Raw genomic sequence first — 21,897 nt, forward strand, 5'->3', positions numbered from 1 at the left:
TTTTTTTTTCAGAAAAAAATGTCTCTGGCTCGATGTTGGGTTGGAACTGTTTACAGTGATCAGACATGAGACCAATATGAACACTAACAGGCATCTGGGAGGGAGAAATAGTAATAATAAGGCTTATGGTTTTCCCAAAAAGAAGCCTGATGTAACATCACCCAATATTAACTTAACCCAACCCCATACCACCATCCTCAGCTGCTTGTTCAGCCTGGAGAAGAGAAAGCTCTGGGATGTTCTTATTGTGGCTTTCCATTACTTAAAAAGGGCTTGTAAGAAAGAGGGAGACAAACTTTTTAGCACTGCCTATTGCAATAGGACAAGGGGGAATGGCTTTAAACTAAAAGACGGTCGATTTAGGTTAGATATAAGGAATAAATGTTTTACAGTGAAGGCAGTGAGGCACTGGCATAGGTTGCCCAGAGAGGTGCTGGATGCCCCATGCCTGGAAACATTTAAGATCAGGTTGGACTGGGCTCTGAGCAACCTGATCTGGTTGAAGTTGACCCTGCTCCTTGCAGACAAGTTGGACTATCACAGAATGACAGAATTGTTAGGGTTGGAAGGGACCTTAGGAGACCATCCAGTCCAACCCCCCTGCCAAGGCAGGGTCACCTGGAGCAGGTGATACAGGAATGTGTCGAGGTGGTTTTGGAATGACATTGGAGAGGAGACTCCACAACCTCCCTGGGCAGCCTGTTCCAGTGTTCTGACAATGCCAACATAAAGAAATTCTTCATGTTGAGGTGAAACTTCTTGTAGTTTAGTTTATGGCCATTGCTCCTCATTCTGTTGCTGGGCAGCACTGAAGAGTCCGGCACCATCCTCTTGGCACCCGCCTTTGAGACATTTGATATATGCATTCATGAGATCCCCCTCAGTCTTCTCTAGACTGAGCAGGCCTCGCTCCCACAGTCTCTCCTCATGTGAGAGACGAGCTTTTTTTTCTCTAGCTAAAGACTAAATGAGATTTTACAGGTCCCTTCTGACCCAAACGATTCTATGGCCCTTCGGGGTTGGAGCACAGGGTGGCCACGCTGGATAGGCGTTAGTTCAGCCACCCCTCCGTGGGCGCTCCTTGTAATCTCCGTGGAGGGACTAATTCCTTATTTTTTTCACAGCTCTCGGTCCAATCTCTCTGATTTGGCTCATTCCCCTCACGCCGCCTTCCCGCGCTGAGGCGGTGCCGCCCTGGCGGGGCCGGCAGGGGGCGCTGAGGGGACAGCGCGGCGCCCGCCCCTTCCCGCCGCCGCCGCCATGGCGGCCCTGCCCCGCCACCGCCGCTTCCTCGGCGGCTTCGTCTGCGGGGCCGCGGCCGGGGCCGCCGCGTCCTGCTGGGCTGCCTGGCGGCTCCTCCGCAGCCAGAGCCAGCCAGAGCCGGGCCCCGGGCGGGCCCTGGCAGAGGGTAAGCGCTGCGGGTCGCGGGGAGGCCGGGCGAGGTGGCACCGTGGTTCCGCCGGGCGGGAGAGGCGGCGGCGCCTCAGCGTGGTTCCGCTCCCCGCAGCCGCTCCTGCCTTTAAACCCTCTCCCTACCCTCACAAATGTCTTCTCCCTCCCCTCAGAAGAGCCTTTTCCCTCCTGTCTTCCATCCAGGAGTGCCCAAAGCGGGCCGGGAGATCGGGGAGGGAGATGGGTGGGGAGGTGGTTTCCCCCAGTACGTGCGCCGGGTTGGGCGAGGAGGGTATTTGGGGATGCTGGGCTGTAGCTTGTCATTAAAAGCTCTTCCCCGTGCGGCTGCTCACGCCAAAGTGTTGGTGGCAGAAAAGAAAAGTAGCTCCGTTCGGCTGCCAGGACGGCTGCAAGTGTCCCCCGTTGCAGTGGGGGAGCGCAGAGCATTTGTCCTGTATGATCTGACAACATCTCCACAGTATGTGCATGCATATATATGAGTATATATATACACACACACATATATTTAGTTTTAAACACACAATTCATGCCATAACTAAACTTCAGCTACAGCTGCCTGGGATGAGCCAAGGCCAATCCATCAAGTCTGTGGTTTTGGGGGGTGCAGGTGAGGGGAGGGAGTGTTGGGGGGCACGCGAGGGAGCGAATGGTTTTCTATACATCTGAAGACTGTAAAACCCTACCAGAGCATTGGAAAACAGAGGAAGAATGGCTCTAAAAACCTGAGTTGCTTTTGGACAAATGGCTAGAGGATGAGGAAGGCAGTAAGATGGGTGTAAATATTCCTCCATGAGAGAAAATTGTTGCTTGCAAAAAAAAAAAAAATATCTGAAAGTGAAGCTTTCATTCATTGAGCAGACTGTAAGTGTTCACAGTGAGAGCAGGACTTGCTTTTACCCAACTCACACATCTCAGGCAGAGTGTGATTTCCAGCTCCAAAGGGTAAACTATGCGTGTCTGTAAGTCCTTACTGCCTGTTCTGTCCCTAAATATCTGATAGCTTTTATTCTGAGGGCCAGCCCAGACTGATTGCTAGATATATGTACATGTTTGTAGGCATTACAGCAGTTGAGTTAGTCCTAGAGCTGAGACCCTGATGTTAAGACACAACGGAAACCACAACTATTTCGTTAGATGAGAGTTTCAGTGGGGTAGCTCTCTTAATATTTTTTTAGGTCTTAATTGTGGCAGTAACCTCAAGTAATTCCCTATACAGTATGTTTACACCCACTGAGATGGTTTTCTTACTGTCTTGTTTCTGATTCCATTTCTGATCATGTTTCATCTTTGGATGGCTGTTTATTTTTCTCCATAGAACCAGTAGAAGAGGCTCTGCTGGAAAGATATGGATTCCCTGAGGCTGGAACAGAAACCAGATGCTACACAAATCATGCGCTGTCTTATGACCAGGCAAAGCGGGTGCCTAGATGGGTGATTGAACATATTTCAAAACAGAAGACACTGGGTATGTAGGTATTTATTTACTTGCACTTATGATGCCCTGAATGGGCTTTGCACTTCACAGAAGGTGGACCCTGGAGCGCACAGGGAGAAAAATCCTATAGTGATCTCTGGGTATGGATTTTTCCACCCATTCACAATCCCACTGGAGGCAGCAGGCCTCTGGGTGGGTGTCAGCTTCATGTCATGAATTATTAAGGCTGATGTTACCAGTGATTTAAGAGATCTGTCACTGCAGGTTGGCAGGGTTCTTCAGTATTATTCCTCTGCTTGGCACTAGTCTGGTATTGAATATACAACATCTGTCGTGAAGACACACATGGTCCAAGGGCTGAGTATGAAAGGAAGGAATGAAGAAGAACTAGAGTTACCTTCTGTGAGAAATTTATGTTGTGAAACAGTCTGGAAGATCAATACAGACGTGTCAGTGTGAACACTAAAATTTTGCAGGAGGGAAGCTTAACGTACCTCTTTTTAAACATGAATGGAGAGAACATGAAACATTGAAAATTAAACTTTCCGTACCTGGTTCAGACCTGCAGAGTTGCTCGAGTGCATAAAAATGGCTCTTGCTTCCTTAGCTGGTGTAGTTAGTTCTGAGGTCCAGTTTATGTCAGTTTAGGTGCTGCCCCATCTGTGGAGTCAATGCCTTTCATGACCAGCCCCTTTCATCTACAGATCTTGGAGATTTGCTCAGGATGGGAAGAGAACGTCCATTCGTGAGATAAAAATGGAGCAAAGGGCATCAACAGTTGTAATTGTTCAGAGCTAGAGAGGGCATTACCTACTCACTGCAGCCATTATTTACTTTGGTGCAGTTCTGTTCTATTTCCTGATGTGCATTATCTAATACTCTCTCCCCTGTTCTTTATGCAAGACAGAGGCTCAGTGATTTTTTTGCTGTCAGTTGGTGAATGAAATATGAGTGGTATACAGTCATTGTAAATTAAGTTTATAGCATTAGTTCAGTTTTTATAAGGCAGATTATTAGTAATGGAGGTAACTGTGTAATTGTAAAATGTTTTATGAAAGCAATAGCCCTCTAAATATATCTTAATCACTGTCTTCAAATTACCTTTCAAAATTAAAAGCATGATCTTGAAAATATTATAACCAGCCCCTAAGTAGCATTATTGATTCCACTTCTTTCTGAGAAGAAAACAGTAATTCCAGGCTTACTTTCAAGTGAGCCTTAAAGGCTGAATTGTTAAAGTGTTTTCCAAATGACCAGATACAACTAACCTGCAGGTTAAAATTAAGTATCTTGAGGCATTCAGCTGTGATTTATGCCTGCAGCTACTCTAATTGAGATTTGAGGTGGAACTGTGTTGAAGGGGGAAGGTTGAAAGGACATGATGTAAAAAAAGGTATATTTTATTAATAAGTAAGAACTTAAACGTTTAAAAAATACGGTAGGAAGAAATCAGCATTACATATAAATGGGCTGTACAGAAGTGATTACAGAAGAAATTAGAAATTTTTGTAAAAGCAGTGAATAGAGAATAAATGAATAAATCTTTCAAGTTTAATTGATAAATTACACTTTGTTTTAAATACTGAAAATAAAAATTCTGTTGTTTTGCACGCTGATAAACTTGTCAGTGTGGCTTCCTGAGCATCACTCCTCTGTTGAAGTGTCATGTGACATGCTTTACCATAAAAGAAAAATGAAGCTCCTTCCTTCTGCCTCCACTGCAAAAAGATGCTCTGATCAGCTCTGTGTTCTGGCCTTTCCTCCCTGGACATACACACAGGTGGTCAGCAAAGAAAGGGAATTGCTTACAGGCATTGGTTTCCAAGAGATGCCTTATCTATGTGCATGCTCATTTTCCACCCCTTTCCTTCTTCCTTGCAGTCCTTTCATATTCTTGTGTTCTTCTGAGAACTGCCAAGTAGAGTGTGTCCCACACTTTGTTCTCAGTGCAGAGCACAAGGAGGCACAGGGTGCACACATGCTCAGGGATAATACTGATGTGACAAAAAGGCCAGAGTGGATACAGTTTGTGTGTGTGTGTGTGTACAGTCAGCTGTAGAAAAAAAAGTAATTTCAGAAACTAGCATTGATCACTACTGAAAGTTGCTCCTTGCGTTGTATTTTTTATGGTTGAGGAGAAAATATCCAATTTAGATTAATGTGTTGAATACTCAAGTGTGGGTCTTCCATCAAGGTATGACAGAATTAGATCTTTTTGCCTCGTGGTTATGTTGGTTTAATGATAACCATTTAGTGTGTTATTCCTCAGGCGATGCAGACCGAAGGCACTGTAAATTCAGACCAGATCCCAACATCCCTCTGATGTTTAGTGCTGCCAATGAAGACTACCTTGGGAGTGGATGGTCACGAGGACACATGGCACCAGCAGGAGATAACAAATTTTCAACAGTAGGATTTTTCTTCTTCTTCTTTTTAATTTGTCTTTATCCATTGGAAAGGGTCAAAAGACCCTTTAAAGTAATGCATAACGTTCCTTTTGCAGGTTTTTTTTTGATGTGGAACATGATCTCATTAGTGATGCACAGACCTGGATTTGAAGTTGCAAGGTCTGTTCCTGATTGAGCACTGTAGGATGTTCTCACAGTCTGCTTCAGGCATCTAAATCAGGTGCATCCTCTGATGGCATACCTCTCTTCATTAAATCACACCCAAATTAGCTTGTCTGGCAGAGATGATTTGTTGTATAGTGTGGTGTTAAGCAAGTCTTCTCAACCCCTTGTATGTCACACTGTCTACCTGTAAAATGAAGATTACAACCTTCACCAAACAAACCTCCAAAGTGTTTTTGAAGCTCAGTTAGAGGGAAATGGGAACAATGACTTCATTCTGGCCAACAGCTGCTGAGATGTTTAAGGCTGAGTTGGGCAAAGCAAAGATGCTGTTAAGTACTGTTCTGTATTGGCAAGGGGATTGCCTGGATGATTTAAAAGGCTTTTTCCTTTCTTGCAACGTGTATGAGGTAAATTAGACCCTTCATTTGCCGTAGTTTTTCCAGTCTATAAAATGTCTTCACCTGCCATTTATTTGAGCTGTAAGAGAAGCATGCCCTAATGCCCTGGCTGACTTACAAAGCAGCCTTGAATTTATTGGATCCTTGTGTGAAATGTGCCTAATGCAGCAATTTGTTAATTAAGAAGCAGTTGGAATTTGTATTTCTGCCAGGCAGGATAGAATTCAGTGGGGCAGAGTGACAGCACAGTGGCATGTGGAGAATGAAAGAACCAATCATTTTGTTTCTACTGGAAGTTTCTTTGTTGTTATTTATTTGTGTTAGCTGGGGAATTTCTGCTGGTGATCTCCCTGTGCAGAGAGATCCTGGACATGGCTTGAAAGGGAGTGTGATGATACAATCTTTCAAATACAGGATTTTAAAAATTTAATTTCACAGTTTAGTTTGGTGCAGGTAGTGTTTCCTCATTACCCTACTTAGAAGTAGTAGTATGTGAAAAATATTGGCAAGTACAGGACCTATGAAAAATCTGGGTTAAGATCTTGGGATTTTTTTCTCTGCATCTCCCTGCATATGCCTCGTTTTTTAAGCACCAGATCCTTCACATCTGGAAGTATGTGAGCTTCTGTTTAGAGGTTTATGACACTTTAAAGATAAAATTAAACAGATATGTAGATATTTGACCATTATGGTCTCAAAAATCATTTCATTGCCTTCATGTTATGTATTTGTAAAATATGGTTGAGTATTTTTAATAAAGAAAACCTTTTCTTGTAAGGGAAAGAAGAATTTAGCCATTAGGCAGTCAAAGAAATGAAAAACATGGGTGAAAACATCCTTCCCATTCAAAAAGAAGAACTGCTGGTTGCTTTCAAAGACATTACAAAACTGACACTGGGTGACATCGTAATTCCTCTGCCTCTAGAATTGGAAGTTCTCATGCTGTTTCTGCCAAGAAAAAAAAGTAGATAATTTTGCAAGGTTTCACCTTAGTTGTGCACCTCTTAATCCAAAATAATTTTGTAGGTGTTCTGATTTAGGTTTTATCTGACCTTTTGTGTTAATAAATGTTAAAAACTAAACTAGGAATGGGATTCTGATCCAGAAACTACTACAGTGTGTTTTCATCTCATAAATACTTCAATGAAATTGTATTATTTTCTTTCTCTGTGCAGAGAGCTATGGCTGAAACATTTTATCTGTCTAACATCGTGCCTCAGAATTATGAAAACAATGCTGGGTTTTGGAACAGGTGAGAAATTACTTGTAAGTAAACCAAGTGAAAAATAGCAGGCAGCGGCATAAATCAAAAATGCTTTATTTATAAAGCTCCTTCACATCCAAGTATTCTAGAGCACTTTATGGGCTATCTGTAGGGATCATAGGAACTTCCTCTGGAATGAAAGGCAGCTCAGTCCTCACAGTGCAAGAACAGTATAATGACTATTTAGTTTTTTTATTCAATCAAATTGTAGAAGACATTTATTTAGAATATATAAAATGACGACTTCTGGCTGATGTGGGTGAAAGTACCAGGCTTAATATCTCTGTCCTTAAGGAATATTCAGTAGAAGCAAGGAAAAGGTTTAGATCTTCCTCAAAAACCTGCTTCCAGTGTGAGAGTATTCAGATCTCTGTGTGTGGACATTGGTTCACTTTGAGTCGGAGAACTGAGCGCTCCCCACTGAGTTACCACCACTTCAGGTCTTAAATGTTTCTTTAGATACTGGCTTCCAAGTAGCACCCAGGCAGGTTCTCTGTCACTTGTGAGCACTGACTGAGGTGCAGGGCATGCCTGATAAATTTAAACTTTCTTCCTGTAAGGTATTTTTATTCTTTCTTTCCATTGAGCAGAGGAAAACATAATAAAAGTAGCATTTGTCCAGTGCTTCTTGCATGGGACTTACAGAATGTGAAGGCTCAGAAACAGGAGGGGAAAATGATGAATTTCTCAAGATTCAATCAAGGGAAGGTCAGAAAAATTATGTAGAGTGTTTCACTAAAGATCCATCAAAACTGCATCATCGTTCAACTACACAGTACTTGCCTGTTTTACAAGACTGCATATAAAATCATATGAGGCATTCAGTAAGGTTATATTATAGACAAATAAAATGACATACCTTTAAGAGTTTGGGTTTTTCTTATTTTATTAACTCAAGTATTTGAGCATAAATTTTCCTTATACCAAAGCTGGGCATTTGTACCAAGTCAAGGTGGGAAACCATCTTTATTTCCCTTAAGCAGGATCTCTGCCCTATCAGGAAACTCTGGAGAGTGTTTGAAAATTTCTCCTCACACTATCAGCCTTGCAATTTAAGCAGCTATTACCACTTTTTCCCAACCCCAGCACCCTGTTGCCAGAGTTTAAATACATGAACAAGGCAGTGGTACCACATTTTTTGTCAGTCATTTCGCATGTGTTGTGTCCTTTCTTGGCTCCAGTACTCTCTTCCCTTGTTTTAATTGCTTGCTTCTTGAATTTTCTTCTGAGGTGCAGGTAGACAGTGCAGCTTAGTCAGTTAAAGTGTCTGTTTTTTTCTGAAGGGGTGTTTGCCCTCCAGCCTGGTGCTTTTGATGCTTTCCCAGTTCCAGCTCTGGCTCCAGCCAACTGTGGTGAATCAATTCCATTTGCCAGCCCAGTTAAACTGATTGTAATTTTGTTCTGCTTGGTTATCTAATCTTTCCAGATTAGAAGATTGGATCAACTGATGAGATGAGTGCAAGAACCAACATGGAAGATGGATTAGAACTGGTCAGCTGGGACAGACGAGGGGAACAGTAGGAAAGGGGAGACAGGAGTGTATCTTCCAGCAAGCTGTTAGATAGTAAGCTGTTAGATTGGCTCAGTGTTGTGGTCTAACTGCACCTTAGAATTCCTCGTTCTCTTCCAACCAACATGCATGCTTCTTTCTTTCCTGATGTTTGACTGTCACTTTCTGTCTTGTTGTGAGTGTAATTTCATGGTCACCGTAATCTGGCCTCTGTCCCTGCTACCACCAAAAGCAGTTTCCTCCCTAGCTGTATTTATTCCCATTCTTTCCTTTTGCCAGTTGGTGTTTGTATTGCTGTGCTGTGAGACAGCCTGAGGAGCTAAGCTGCTTGGAAGCAAAGCTGGTGACAGCAGGAAAAAAAATTAGCTTGTTAATTCTTTGCTGTATCACATGAAGAAAGGGCTCGTTCCTGCTCATTCTCATCTGTGGGGCTCGTTCTTGCTGATTTGATTTCTGTGAGCTGATTTAACTCACTAACCCAGCACAAAAAAAGGAAATATCGGTTTTGTTCAGGGTTGTTGGTAGCCAAAGAGTGCTAAAGTGGCCCAAGGGAGAGGTATGAGGAACAGGGATGAGACAGAGAAGGGGATGAAACCTCCCCCTTTCTGAGGCAGCCAGATTAGCTGGGTTTATCTGTCTGATACTCTGGTCTGTTTGTCCATTTGTGTGAAGTGCAGCTCTTAACTTTGTAGAGGACCAGTGGGTTCTTACTGTAGGTGATTTCTGTAACAGTTGGGGTATAAGATCAAAGGCAGGCTACAATCATAGAATCCCAGAATGATTTGGGTTGGAAGGGACCTTAAGGATCGTGTAGTTCCAATGCCCCTGCCATGGGCAGGGACACCTTCCACTAGACCAGGTTCCTCCAAGCCCCATCCAACCTGGCCTTGTTAATATTTTGTTTTATGTAAAATCAGCATGATCCATAAAATTCCTTATTTGAGAAATGTTATATGCTGTAAACTGAATGAATTAGTTTAAAAAGTAAAAATAATTATATATTTCTGGAAGTATTACTTAATTTTTGAACATTTTTATATGTAATAAAAAACTAGACTTAGTGGGAGTGGCACATAGAAACTTTTCCCAGTACTTGCTATGGAAAGAGCTGTGTCCTGCAGGGTGTTGATTCCTTAGGGAGAAACATACAAATCCAATAACCTCTCAAAGTAAGAACACCACAACCTGCTGTTTAAAACAATTTTATTTTACTAATCCCAAGTGACCATCAACAGTGTGTTTCTAGTGTCAGGTGTGGGAGTAAGTAGAGAACCCAGCTGTTCAGACAGGTGGTAAGGCTGCAGAAACCATTTTCAGATGTGTGCAGTAACATGTCTGTGAATAAGTGAACCTGGCATAAGTGGGAAGCATAAGTTGGGCCTGCTTTTTTACCTTCTTTGACTTGGGAGTCAGTCACATGAAAAATGCTCCCTGACTTCCAGTAGTTCATCCTTCCCTTCACAATATGTCTCAAAGATTATCATGTCAGGTTTTCCCAGCTGACTTTTCCTTATCTGACAAATATGTTCCAGAATGGAAATGTATTGTCGGGAATTGACTGAGAGATTTGAGGATGTTTGGGTAGTTTCTGGACCTCTGACCTTGCCTCAAACAAATGATGATGGAAAGAAGAGCGTTACTTATCAGGTATGTATATATGTTGCTCGGTTAATAGTGCAATGGTAATTATTTATTTATTTAAAATTGATATGGTAGCTTGATAAAACAAAGTTGGACATCTTAATACATGCAAAATGTCCAATATGAGTTTGGACAAGATCAGCAGAGATGTTACGCCTATACATGAAAAAGTATAATTTTAAAATAATTTGGTTTATTTACAGAGAGATCTATTTCATGTCTGGTCACAGTCTGCAGTAAAACTGTTTTCTGACTTGTATAATTCATGGCAGTATCTAAGCAGAGAGTTAGTGGGGTTTGCTGATGTTCAGGCATCTATTTAATTGTTTATTTCTTGATGTACTTTAGAAACAGTGCGATACAAAGGTAGTATGGGTTTCTAAAAACTGTACAGGGCATTGGAATGCCTGTGCTCCTTTAATTTCACAAGCACTTGTTTGGTGATATGCCATAGGCAGCACCTGGATGAGGCCTTGCAACTGAGATTCTGTGCATGCCAGAGTTAATTGGAAGAACATTTCAAGTTCAGTAGATTTTAGGTGAATACAGTCTAATCACTGGTCCATGGTACTCATACCACCCTTCTTTTAGTCCCTTATTTTTATTACCTACTTAAAATACTCTGAAGATTTAGGATTGATCATGCACAGTCTCTAGAAAGCCATCACTGGTAGACAGATAGGAAAGGATATCAACTTGAGAGGTGAATTTATTATTTATACTCTGACTTACTCTTTGTAGGCTTGTGTTTAGACATCTGTAGGGTCTAAGTGTAGTAAGTTATTCAAGGGAGGTTACCTTCTGCCCCCACTGCAACGAGATGTTATTGCTGTTTTCAGTTGCTAGATGGAAGCTGTCATAATGCAAATAATAAATGCTGTATTTTGCACCTCTTGAAAAAACACTTTTCCTTGAAAATAAGTACTGGGATCAACTGCAGCTCCAGCTTGTGAGTGATTCAGCTGTCCAACTTGTTCTCTGAGGAGCAATGGATGAGCTTGCTGTAACAAGTCTCTGTTTCAAAGGGATATGAGAGACACAAAAGAGAGAGATGTTCAGCTTTCAACAGTGGCTTGTTTAGTGGTAAGATTTAGGCACTATTGCTCCATTATAAATACACAGCTGATTTCCATTTGATTGAACTTGGAACTCAGTCATGATAAAACGTGATTTTTCCTGTTTGCTTTTACCTTTTTACTTCTTGAAAAACTGTCCCTTATGTCCCCACCCACACATGTCAGATCTTGACTGTGACAAAATCCCAGCTTTGGGTTTGGATTTGTTGTAATTTTTTTACCAGACAGTCATGTTATGCATATGAAAATGCAGTAATAATAATTTATCTTTTTCATGTTCAGTGGCAGTTCCAAATTTCACCTCTCACTGCATCTTTGTGAGGAAGGTAACAACTGTGCTTGTTTTCAAGGGGATAAATAAGCCATGGTTAAGGGATATGATCAATGTCACATGATAAGTTGGTGACAAGGCCAGCATTAGAGTGGCAGTCATTCCATGACACCCAAAGGGAGAGTTCTCACTTCACCATTTCCCATTATACTTTCCAGGCCTTTCTCTGCCTTTCTCTTTTCTGCCAGTGCTGACGACTTTTAGATCCTGCCACAAAATGCTTAATTACCCAGTACAATAGGAAACCACCCGTACTGGGTTTACTGGGCTTGTTTTATGCTACTGTAGGAAGATGGAGGCAGCACACAGAGTAGTCCAGTGCTTCCTGGTGACAGCATGAGATATGTCCAAAAGCACATAGCTGGGAGCAGGTGGGAGATGTTCCCTTTCAACAGTTTTCAGCTGAGCATTTGACTCACTGTCATGCAGAATGGTACAGAGTTCTCCAGGCTTGCACAAAGCTTGCTGGAACTTACTTCCTTGTAGCTGTGGGGATATTGCATTTATTTTTCATCCTTAAAAGTATATATTCGTCTTACATAGCAAAGAATTAAAAATCCTGAGCTGACGTGAACATTTTATTAGTGGAAATCATTTCCAGGAAGAAGTTGAATCATCTATCAACTGCACCTATCAACAGCTTCACTTTAATCTTGGTCATCTTTTTCTTGTTTTTCTCTAGAGAAAGTGTTTAATTAGAAGAGAAAGATTACATTTTCTGAAAAATGATTGTCACTCTCCATTCTGGTTTTGAAATATAAATTTTAGTATTCCACAGGTAAAAATGAGAGCAGGTAGTGTGTATTACTGTCCTTATTCAAAATAACTTCATGCCAGGATATGGTGATGATATAATAGTGGCACAAAATGTCCATGCTGCTTTGATTGTCATACTGTTCTGGTTTTGTCTGTTTCCAAGATGTCTTCATTATCTTTGAGCTTGATGACAACACTGGTTAAAAGACCAGTTTAATCAGTTTTGGTCTTAGTATAAACTAGAAAGTGCAGTTCAGTGTTAGATGGAAAACAGTGGAATCGTGGTGTTCATGTTTACATGTCACCATTTGGCCACATTCATAAATCCTTGTACTCGGTTTCCTACGATGAGATTCATAAAGTAAATTAATTTTTATTTAAGCTGCATTTAAGTGCAGGTGGGAAAAGTAAAATACTGATTTTGTGGTGTTTTTGTTTGATTTGGATCCTCTTTGGCTATGCTCTTAAGTCTAATTAAATACAGGCTGAGAATTGTTTTTTTTTTCTTTTATTTTGAAATGTCTTTATGGCTTAAATTCGTGTGCTTTCCATTGCAGTTGTACTTTGGGGGGAGAGACTTCAGAGTAGAGTGGTGTGTTGGGTTTTTTGGGTTTGGGGTGGTTTTTTTTTCCTTTAATCAACATATGCACTTAGAGGAGGGAACACAGCATGTCAAAGTGCTGGAGAGAAGTTCTTTTCAAGCACCATGGATATAATGGCAGTCCTTGCCATTGATTTTGGTAGTCTGAGATTCTGCCCTTAACCCAGGAAAACTGAGGGTTGTGAAGGAAAGATATCTCTTAGCTGTCTTTCAGAGTGAACTCTTCCAGGTTTATACAAGTGACTTGAAAATGAAAGGGTTTTAGTCCTCATTGTTTGGGCTTGTGAAGCTGATGTGAGATGTCCCTTTTCTTTGTGTGTGCTGTTCAAGGAGAGGTGCTGTACTGCACACAGTGGTGCTGCAACTCGCAGCCTATAATCTGGCAATGAGACTGTTAAGGCTGAGCTCCTTTCTAATGTTTTTATTCTCTCAGACTAGAACTGTGAGGGAAAAAACCAAAAACACATTAGTGCTACAGTGAATGTGTCTGCACTGATTTGTTTCAGATCCTCTTTTCTTCTTAGTTTCCTTGTTTTTGGCTAAAGGAACGGTGAAATCTGTATCCGTGGTTTTACATGCTGGTGTTTTTCTCATCAGACATCAAAAAGTTATTTTTAGATCACTATAGAGGAAAAACAGAGCATTGGTCATGGCTTTGTTCCCAGTTCCTGCTTGGACTCTGGTACCATTTGGTCTTTAATTCCAGAAAGGGAATTAACCTTGAACTCCTTAGATGCCAGCATTGTTCTATATATTGGCTGAACTTGTTTTATCCTCAGATATGTTCTGTCATTTCATCTATCTCCAGTGGAGTTTTTTATTGCAAAGAGTAGATTGATGGCCGTGCTTGGTATCTGAAAAACATATTTTGAGAATATGTGTAAAATAGAATGCCAACAGGAAAAACCTGTTCTGTGTCATTGGAGAGGCAGATGCAGGTTTTTCATCTTTGTCCAGATCAAATCAAAATGACATTGTCTTGTTTTATACATTACTGCTCTCCAGTGACTGTCACTTTAGTGATTTTCCTCTGTCAGCAGATTTGGAGTTTGAAATACAAATTTTGCAGTAATTCAGCTATATCATGCTCAGTGCTCCACCCTTCCTATTCCCAATGCTATAGTAGTAAACACGAATTTAAGAGGAATCAGCTGTGGTTGGCAAATGCAGTTTAGATAACATTTTCTTTGTTGTTTGAAGAAGACATTTGAATGTACTTTTTACTGATATACAAAGTTCATGCTGGAAACTTGTTTGCTGTTGAATTTTCCAAGCTGAATAATGAGGCTGGGCCAGAGATGCACAATAACTGGGCCAGAAGATGCAGTTATTTGTCCTCTACATCTGTGGCAAATAACTGGGAAACAAATTGCACTTATATTGCAAATATAAGATGGTACTTTATGGTTTTCCCCAGTCAGCTTTCAAAACTAGTAGAGGTTGTCTCCTACCAAGATACTATAGGGGAAGGAATCCTTCCTTGCTAAAGGAGGAAATAAACCTGGGAACTATTACTTGTTTGTTGGCTGCTCCGAGGGGTCTCAAGGCTTCACAGGTAACTAATGGATCTAAGGTCCATTATACACGTCCCATAAACTTTGTGCAAAGGGCTCATCTTAGATCAGCTGGTGGAAACAACCAGGGCTCTTGTCAACCCTAAATGTAAGAGACACTGGGTTAAGATTGGAGGAGAAGAGACACCAAAATTGCAGGATAGAGTAATGGGATTGCTTTTTTTTTAGCATTGTGCCCGTCCCAAAGGTTATGTTATTACAGGGAGAGGGGTGTTAGGGACTGTGGTGGATTCAGTGTTAAGTAAGCTAAATGGATTCTGTGGAAGCAGTAGTCTGTCATCATGTAGATGCAGTTTATTTTATATATAATGTGTACAAACACCCTCTTTGTTAAAGAAAAATAAAAAGGGAGTTGGGGTGTCTATCTTTTAATGCCATAACTATGTATTCAAGAACAGTTCGGGTTTTTACCATCTCTTATTTATTTTGTTTTCTTTCCTTTTTAGTTTGCCAAATGATTTGGCAATAGCAATCAGACCACCAGCCATAACAAATTAAATTTTTCTGAAGCACATAAATTTGCATTCCGGAGTGCTTGTCTCTGCAGATTGTTACTATGAATTTTATCTGTAGTGTTTTCTGTATTGCTAGGTCTGCCTTCACACCCCTCAGTTCTACTCAATGCCATCTGACTAGAGTTCCCTCAAATATTGGGGGAAAACACTATCAAAAGAATCAGTGCTGCCTAACACAAATCCAGAAGGAACTGGAGTGAAGGCAGTTCATGCTGTCACAATGATCAAGTAAATAAAGTAATACTGGTAGCAAAGAGAATTGTTTGTACTGCCAGAAAGTCTGTTTCTACACAGAGTGTGGTATCAAATTGTAATAAAGCTCTGGGTTTTCAAACCCGGGATCAAATCAACAGGAATAATGTTATTTCTACAGTAGAAGACCTGATGGGCCTTGATCAGTATCATGCTTCAAGTCACAGCTAAAACAAAAAGAATGGTTATTCAGAGAAAGCTGCAGTCTTACTCTGAGTGACAGGAATGATATCCTTGAATTCTGTCCACCAAGAAATGTGATAGAAGTGTTAATTTTGTTACTGCCAGATGCAGTTGGAAGTACTGTATCACAGAGAACTGTGAGTTTTCACTCACTTGTGTTTGCAGTGTGGCTCTGTCTGAACTCGGGTTAGGACTTCACAGAGAGCGAAAAAAATGGTTACTGGAGTGTCAAGGGAATTTCTGGAGCTGTCCTTTTAAAGTGTTTGATGATGGTACCCTCTGATGCAAGGACTCTTCAGTGTGTGCTGGCATTTAAGGCATGATTGAATGTGATTTCTGTTTACCAGGTTCTAAGAGAATTGTGGATAATTGACAATCCAGAGCTGTCTCTGGCTGATGAAGGGCTCCTTAGTCCCTTCTGCTAATTCTCTGCACAGTTGATTTTCAGTCACTAGGTGGCAAAGTATCACTTTGGGATTCACGAGTCCCTTTAAAAACGATCTGTACCCTTTCAGAAGAAGATAATTTTCTTACCACTCTGAGAAGCTGTAACCAGCCCAGTGTAAAATGAAAATACGATAACATTTGTGTGTGTTTAAAATTTCCAGTAATAGTAACACTCTGTTTTCTTCTCATGTGGTTTCAACTGTTCTGCCATTATAGTTCATATATTCCTTTTTTGCCATTCCTGTAAGAATGGAGTTTTCTATCTCAAAAAATCCAAACTGACCTTTTTAGGGACTGCTTTGCCCTGTATTTATCTGACTATGACCATGAAGGTGGCATTGGTTAATCCGGATGCTTAAACTTACCCTAGATGCCTTTAGCAAATGTCTTCATTATATATTGTGTTATTTAAGGGCTCTATAGATATTATCAACTTTTTCCTTCCTCTAATTTTATAAGCTGGAACCAAGAACAGTATTTGGCCAAAATTGCGGGGAAAGCCAAACTTAAGACCAGTGACCATCCAGTGACTTGGCTGTGAAACCAAATTTATCAAAGCTCACTGAAATCTCTCTGTTTTAAGAAATCATGTTACTTTGCCCTTATCTGTCCCTGTGAGCTCCGTAAGTTTGTATTATAACTGCTTAACAACACGTTTGTTGTTTTAGCAATGTGTAAACATCTCTAAATGTCAGGAATTGCACACATTTTAATGGCCTGTCCTCATGGCAGCTGTCCAGGTTTAATTGGGCATTGAGAAGAATAAAAAATTGATACACACTTGTGAAATGTCAATAACGATGTCAATAACAATAGAAAAACAATAAACACTGTTCTGAAAATAACTTTATTATAATGCTGCATTATTAGATGACACCACTTCAGTTGTAGGGCTTCAGCCAGCACCAGATCACCAAAGAAACAAAGCAAAATTAAAAGGAACAAGCAGCTGCAAAAAGTTAGGGCAATGCACATTTTTACATTGAGCTGATAGAGACTGCAAAGTATCTGAAATTTCACACTGGTTTCCCAAATGATGATGGGAAAGAAATATATTTAATGCTATAAAAAGAAGCTTTCAGCTTGAGTGCTTTTTCTTTCTTTGTGTTATGAGACTGTTGAAAATTTGAAAGATCAAGCAAAATTTTATAGCAATAGCAAAATAGAAATTTTGAAATGATTGCAGAAAAATTTTTCTTCTGACCTGTTACCAACATGGTGTGAAAGCATGTGGGACAGCAGTGATTTCAACAGGCCACTGCCGTATTTTCTTGCTTGTATTAGTCCACAAAATTTCTTTTGGAATCACAGATACTATTAAAAACTGCTGCTCTTCTCCAGCTGGGACAGAGAGCTGTTTCAGGCATTGATTGCTGAAAGATCATCTGCTGCCTGTGGATAGACAAGCACAAATCAAAGTCAACATCTGTGCATGGATAATCTTAACCCATTTTCCATTCTGTTACAATAGGAGCATATGCTCTCCGCCTCTGTTAGGCAGGCACTGAGATAAATGGGATGGTGCAGATCCTGTGATTCAGACTGTTGAAGTTAGGGAGGAAAATCCTCTAGGTGGCAATAGGAAATGGGATTGTGGAGTTTGTTTTTGCTAGCTATTGCTTCTATTCCAAACTTCACTTTTGCAGAATCACACTTCACTTCTTTCCCTGGCAGTTGAGCTGAAGGGAGAAGAGGGGGGCAACTCTATGAGAACTTTTATCTCCAGCTTCTCTATCTACTCCCATAAAAAAGCAAACTGTGGTATATTACAGAGTGTAATGATGGAAATATTTTGGTGTGCTCCAGAACTGCATTTCCTTTTCTAACAGAAATCGTTGGGTCACACTGACTTCATAAATTATTGGTGATGCACCCTGTGCATGGTTCACGTAAGTGTTAAACTGCAGAAAACCCCCCATATTTATTCTTTGTTATGCATATTTACTCTATCAGAGCAATCAGGGACTGTCCTTTGATGGTGTTCTCCTCCAGCCTGTTTTGAGTAAGGAAGGGACACCTGTGACAGGCTGTATGACAGGGTCAAGTTGATTTTAATCACTTTAACATATTAACACTCAGTGAAGTAATTGCAATAGTAGTTTACTGCTGTTCAGAGAACTGGTATAAAAACTGTACACTGCTTAAATTTTATTGAAATTCTCAGAAGAGAGCTTATGTGGAACTAAAGTGGTACATAAATTACATGTCTGGCCATTGCCTGGATGGAGTTGAATTTAGAGCTACATTTCTCAAAAGGCCAACCCTTCCTTCATTTTGAACTAGGCCTCATTTTCTTTCTTCCCTTCCCTCCTTTGTAGTTGCAGATACTATGAATAAATGTGCATTATTTTGCATAGAATATATATATTTGCATAATATTACATAAGCACAGGGTCTGTTTTCCCTTAACACCCACTTCAGGCATTCAGCATTTCCATCTCATACCTCACTGTTCTGTGTGCAGCTCTATTCATTCCCCAGCCTTTCTATCCACCCACTCAGCCCTCAGACTCAATTCCCGGTTCCCTCTGCTTGCTCACTGCACACAAATTCACCTGTTTGTTTTACACATGCCATGTACCCCCTAATTGGAGATTCTTGTAGCAGCTCCATCTGCATGCTCGCCCTTCCTCTGGTCTTTTATCCACCAGCCGAGGATGCTGGGATGTGGATGTGTGTGTGGGAGGTGTTGAGAGGGGGAGGGAGCTGAGCTAAGGAGGACCTGTATTTATATGTATATGTATGTATTTATGGTGGGAAAAAGTATGTGAAGAGACCTGGAAAAGGCCATACTGCTCAGGAATGCTGCAGGTCAGGAGATTGTTGGCCCCGATGAAGCTGAGGAACAGGGTTTGGTCTCACTGCTGCTTTCTCTCAGGAGGCTACAGCCCTTTCAGGGAGCTCTGCAGCTGTGCACAGCCTCTTCCTCCACTTCCTCCCCACCCTAGGAGTGTGCAGGGGGTGGGAATGCAGTGTAGGCTCTGGAAGCACCCTGCTCCAGGGGAGAAAAGGAGCTCCATCCTTCTGCCTTTGGCGGTGTCATCACTGGAGCACCTGAGTGAACACGGAAATATGAACTCCCTCCTGTCCCTCTCAGGGATTTTTAGGCTTCTTGGCTCCCTCTCTCTCAACCCAATGTGTTGCATGTACTCCCCAGTTCGAGCGCCACTGATCTCAGGTAGGTTAAACTCCCAACACCATCTTGTAATTCAGTTTTAACTCACCAGATACAACAGTTATGTTGTAGTGTCAGTTTTAGTGTGTTTTAGAATTACCTGTGCATCAGTCATTTTTGATTATTTATGCTGTGGATCTGTGACTCTTGTTTCACCCACATGGAATTCTAAATGCAAAGTGCTTTGACACTCAGGAGCTCTAATTTCCCCATCAAGACACTTGTCATCGTTTGAAGGGAAGGCAGAGTTGACATAACCAGTTTCAATGACTGATGTCTAGACAGTGTTATTTGGGAGAAGGTTGTGGCATAAGCAAGATCATTTTTGGAAAAAAAACCAAAACCAAAAGGCAAAAAGATCAGAAAAGTTTATACTGCAACAAAGCCATTAAATAGCCTAGTTTATGGAAGGGGAGGGAAAATATTTTGGAACACAGTAAAGAAATCTAAGTGCACATATTTTCTAGAAGCAGTAGTAATGTTTCTGCTATGTTATTGCACAAAACATTAAAAAACTTTATCAGAGGTTTCCATTTCTCCTGAAGGTACTTTCTCTAGTTTTGGTCTGCCAGGAAGACTTAAAGACCAGTCACTTAAAAAACTGGCAACAGAGGTAGAAGACACACTTCAAACACTGAAAGAATTCATAACTGAAATTAGTTAACTACTGAAACAAACTAATGTGACCCTTGGATCAGTAGCCACAGGCAAAGCTTAGTTTTAAAAACACATTTTCTTTTAGAGAAGGGCTTAAAACTCTCAGAATAAAGCGTCTGTAGGAAGTGTTTGTTATGTGATTGAGTTGTACTGAATATATGAATGGACAAGGTATGTCTGAACTGATAACACTGGATTAGTTTGTAAAATACTTTCAATTAATGTGATCAGTTGTGGCAGTATAATAAATACCTACTTTCCCTGAAATCGTATTTTAACTGTGTCTAACAAAAGCTGTCAAAAAAATGAAAACAAGCAGTCTCTGGTTTTGCAGGTATTGCAAATACTGGAAACAGTACCAAATTGCTGGATTTTATGTATAAAATAAAATGCCTTTGTAGTTTTTGTGAGACATCTTCATCTTTTTCTTCTGTTGCCATTAGAATAAAAATAAAAATTTGAGCAGGGTGCTTATAGAAGGGTTATGCAAAACTCAGGTTTTCCATGTGTGAGCCTCTTATACTCTGTTAATGTGACAGATTCGGTTCAGCAATAGTGAATTAAAAAAAAAAAAAAGCCTAATGCAGTGTGTGCACAAGCATCTCTTTTTGACTCCTAGAAAGAATATGTTTGTCAGCAATAGGTGTATTCTCTTGGACTTATCCCTGAACAAGGTGGGGGATATACTGTGTATGTATGTGTGTGAGCTTTTAGTCGATTTTATGTTAAGTCAGAGTCCCAGTCCTCCACTCTTGGGGCTTCACTTAAATTCCTGGATTGTGGTCTGAGAGACACAAGAGAAAACCCAAAATGTACGAGCTCTTAAGTTAAATCATAGTGAATGTGTAGAAGAAATCAGTGCATTTTCTTTGGATACCTCTCTTCCAAGAAGATACTGAGTCACTGAGTGTACTTTATGTACCTGTGTATGGCTAATAGAGATAGAAAAAAATAACTGATAGAAAGTAAAGTAGAAGTTCCTGATCTGACACTTCCAAATCATGTAGGTTTTAATATGCATTTCAAATCAACTCCACTATAAGTTATTATAAAAAGGAGAGAGGCTCCAGAGAGAGGGAAAGTGTAAATGTGCTGCTTAGGGACGTGGTTTAGTGGTGGACTTGGTGGTGCTGAGTTAATGATTTGGCTTGATAATTTTAAAGGTCTTTTCCAGACTAAACAATTCCATGATTCTGTGATCTCTGTTTGTAACACACCTTTCCTTTTGCCAGGTAATTGGAAAGGATGATGTAGCTGTACCATCCCACCTCTACAAGGTGATCCTGGCCAGACGGAGCAGGACGTCAGCAGAGCCCTTGGTGCTGGGGGCTTTTGTGGTGCCAAACGATCCCATAGGCTTCAGCCACCAGCTGACTGACTTCCAAGTAAATATTGAAGACCTGGAAAAAATGTCAGGTTTAGTTTTCTTCCCCCAGGTGGACAAAACCAAAGAGGTTAAAAATATCTGTGAGGTGGATACCTGTAAACTGATGGGCTTCAAGGAATTCACGTTGTACATCACTGCTCGGAAAGTGCAGAGTGCCCGTACCTTGCACCGGCTGGAGAAAGCCATGTCAGAGTTACAGGAGGCAGGAATTGAGCCTGATGAGTATCTTCTAAAGCTTTACAAGAAGAAGGAAGAAGAGCTACTGCAGGAAAAACAAGAAGCAGCTAGAGAGGGGAAAGCTGGCTAAGTACGTGTTCAGGAAGATGTTTGGGGTTTTGTACTTTGAAAGGGGAACTGAAGGCAAACACGAAGACAAGGGCTCCTTGAATCATCCTTTTTTTGAGTTGTGAAAACAATAAAGAAATATTTGGAAGCTGATGGGTTTGGAATAATGTTCATTCTTGTGTAACATGATGCACACACGTGGTTTGCTGCAGTACTTAGATATGGGAAGTGTAAACAACCCCTTTCTGGCGTGAATAGATCACTGGACCTCCAGGAAAGGCTTTGTGCTATTTTCCAACTGAGACGTCAGACTTGGGGTTTGTATGGAATCCCTTCTAGGAATATCACAAAAATAGACAGTAGACACCTTGGGAGTACAACTGGAACATGTTTAAATGTAATTCCGCCTGCAAATTTCTCTCAC

General features: G+C 40.9%; 1 protein-coding gene across 1 annotated transcript; it reads left to right on the plus strand.

Moving 5' to 3' along the window:
• Positions 1-1,183: 1,183 nt before the first annotated feature.
• On the plus strand, positions 1,184-21,626 carry EXOG (exo/endonuclease G). Its single transcript, XM_064638789.1, has 6 exons — positions 1,184-1,408; positions 2,729-2,878; positions 5,118-5,257; positions 6,995-7,071; positions 10,126-10,240; positions 21,034-21,626. The coding sequence occupies exons 1-6, from the start codon at positions 1,261-1,263 to the stop codon at positions 21,493-21,495; spliced, it is 1,092 nt and encodes a 363-aa protein (XP_064494859.1). The 5' UTR covers positions 1,184-1,260; the 3' UTR covers positions 21,496-21,626.
• Positions 21,627-21,897: the final 271 nt, after the last annotated feature.

The sequence above is a fragment of the Pseudopipra pipra genome, chromosome 1, assembly GCF_036250125.1.
Source record: "Pseudopipra pipra isolate bDixPip1 chromosome 1, bDixPip1.hap1, whole genome shotgun sequence".
Taxonomy (NCBI): domain Eukaryota; kingdom Metazoa; phylum Chordata; class Aves; order Passeriformes; family Pipridae; genus Pseudopipra; species Pseudopipra pipra.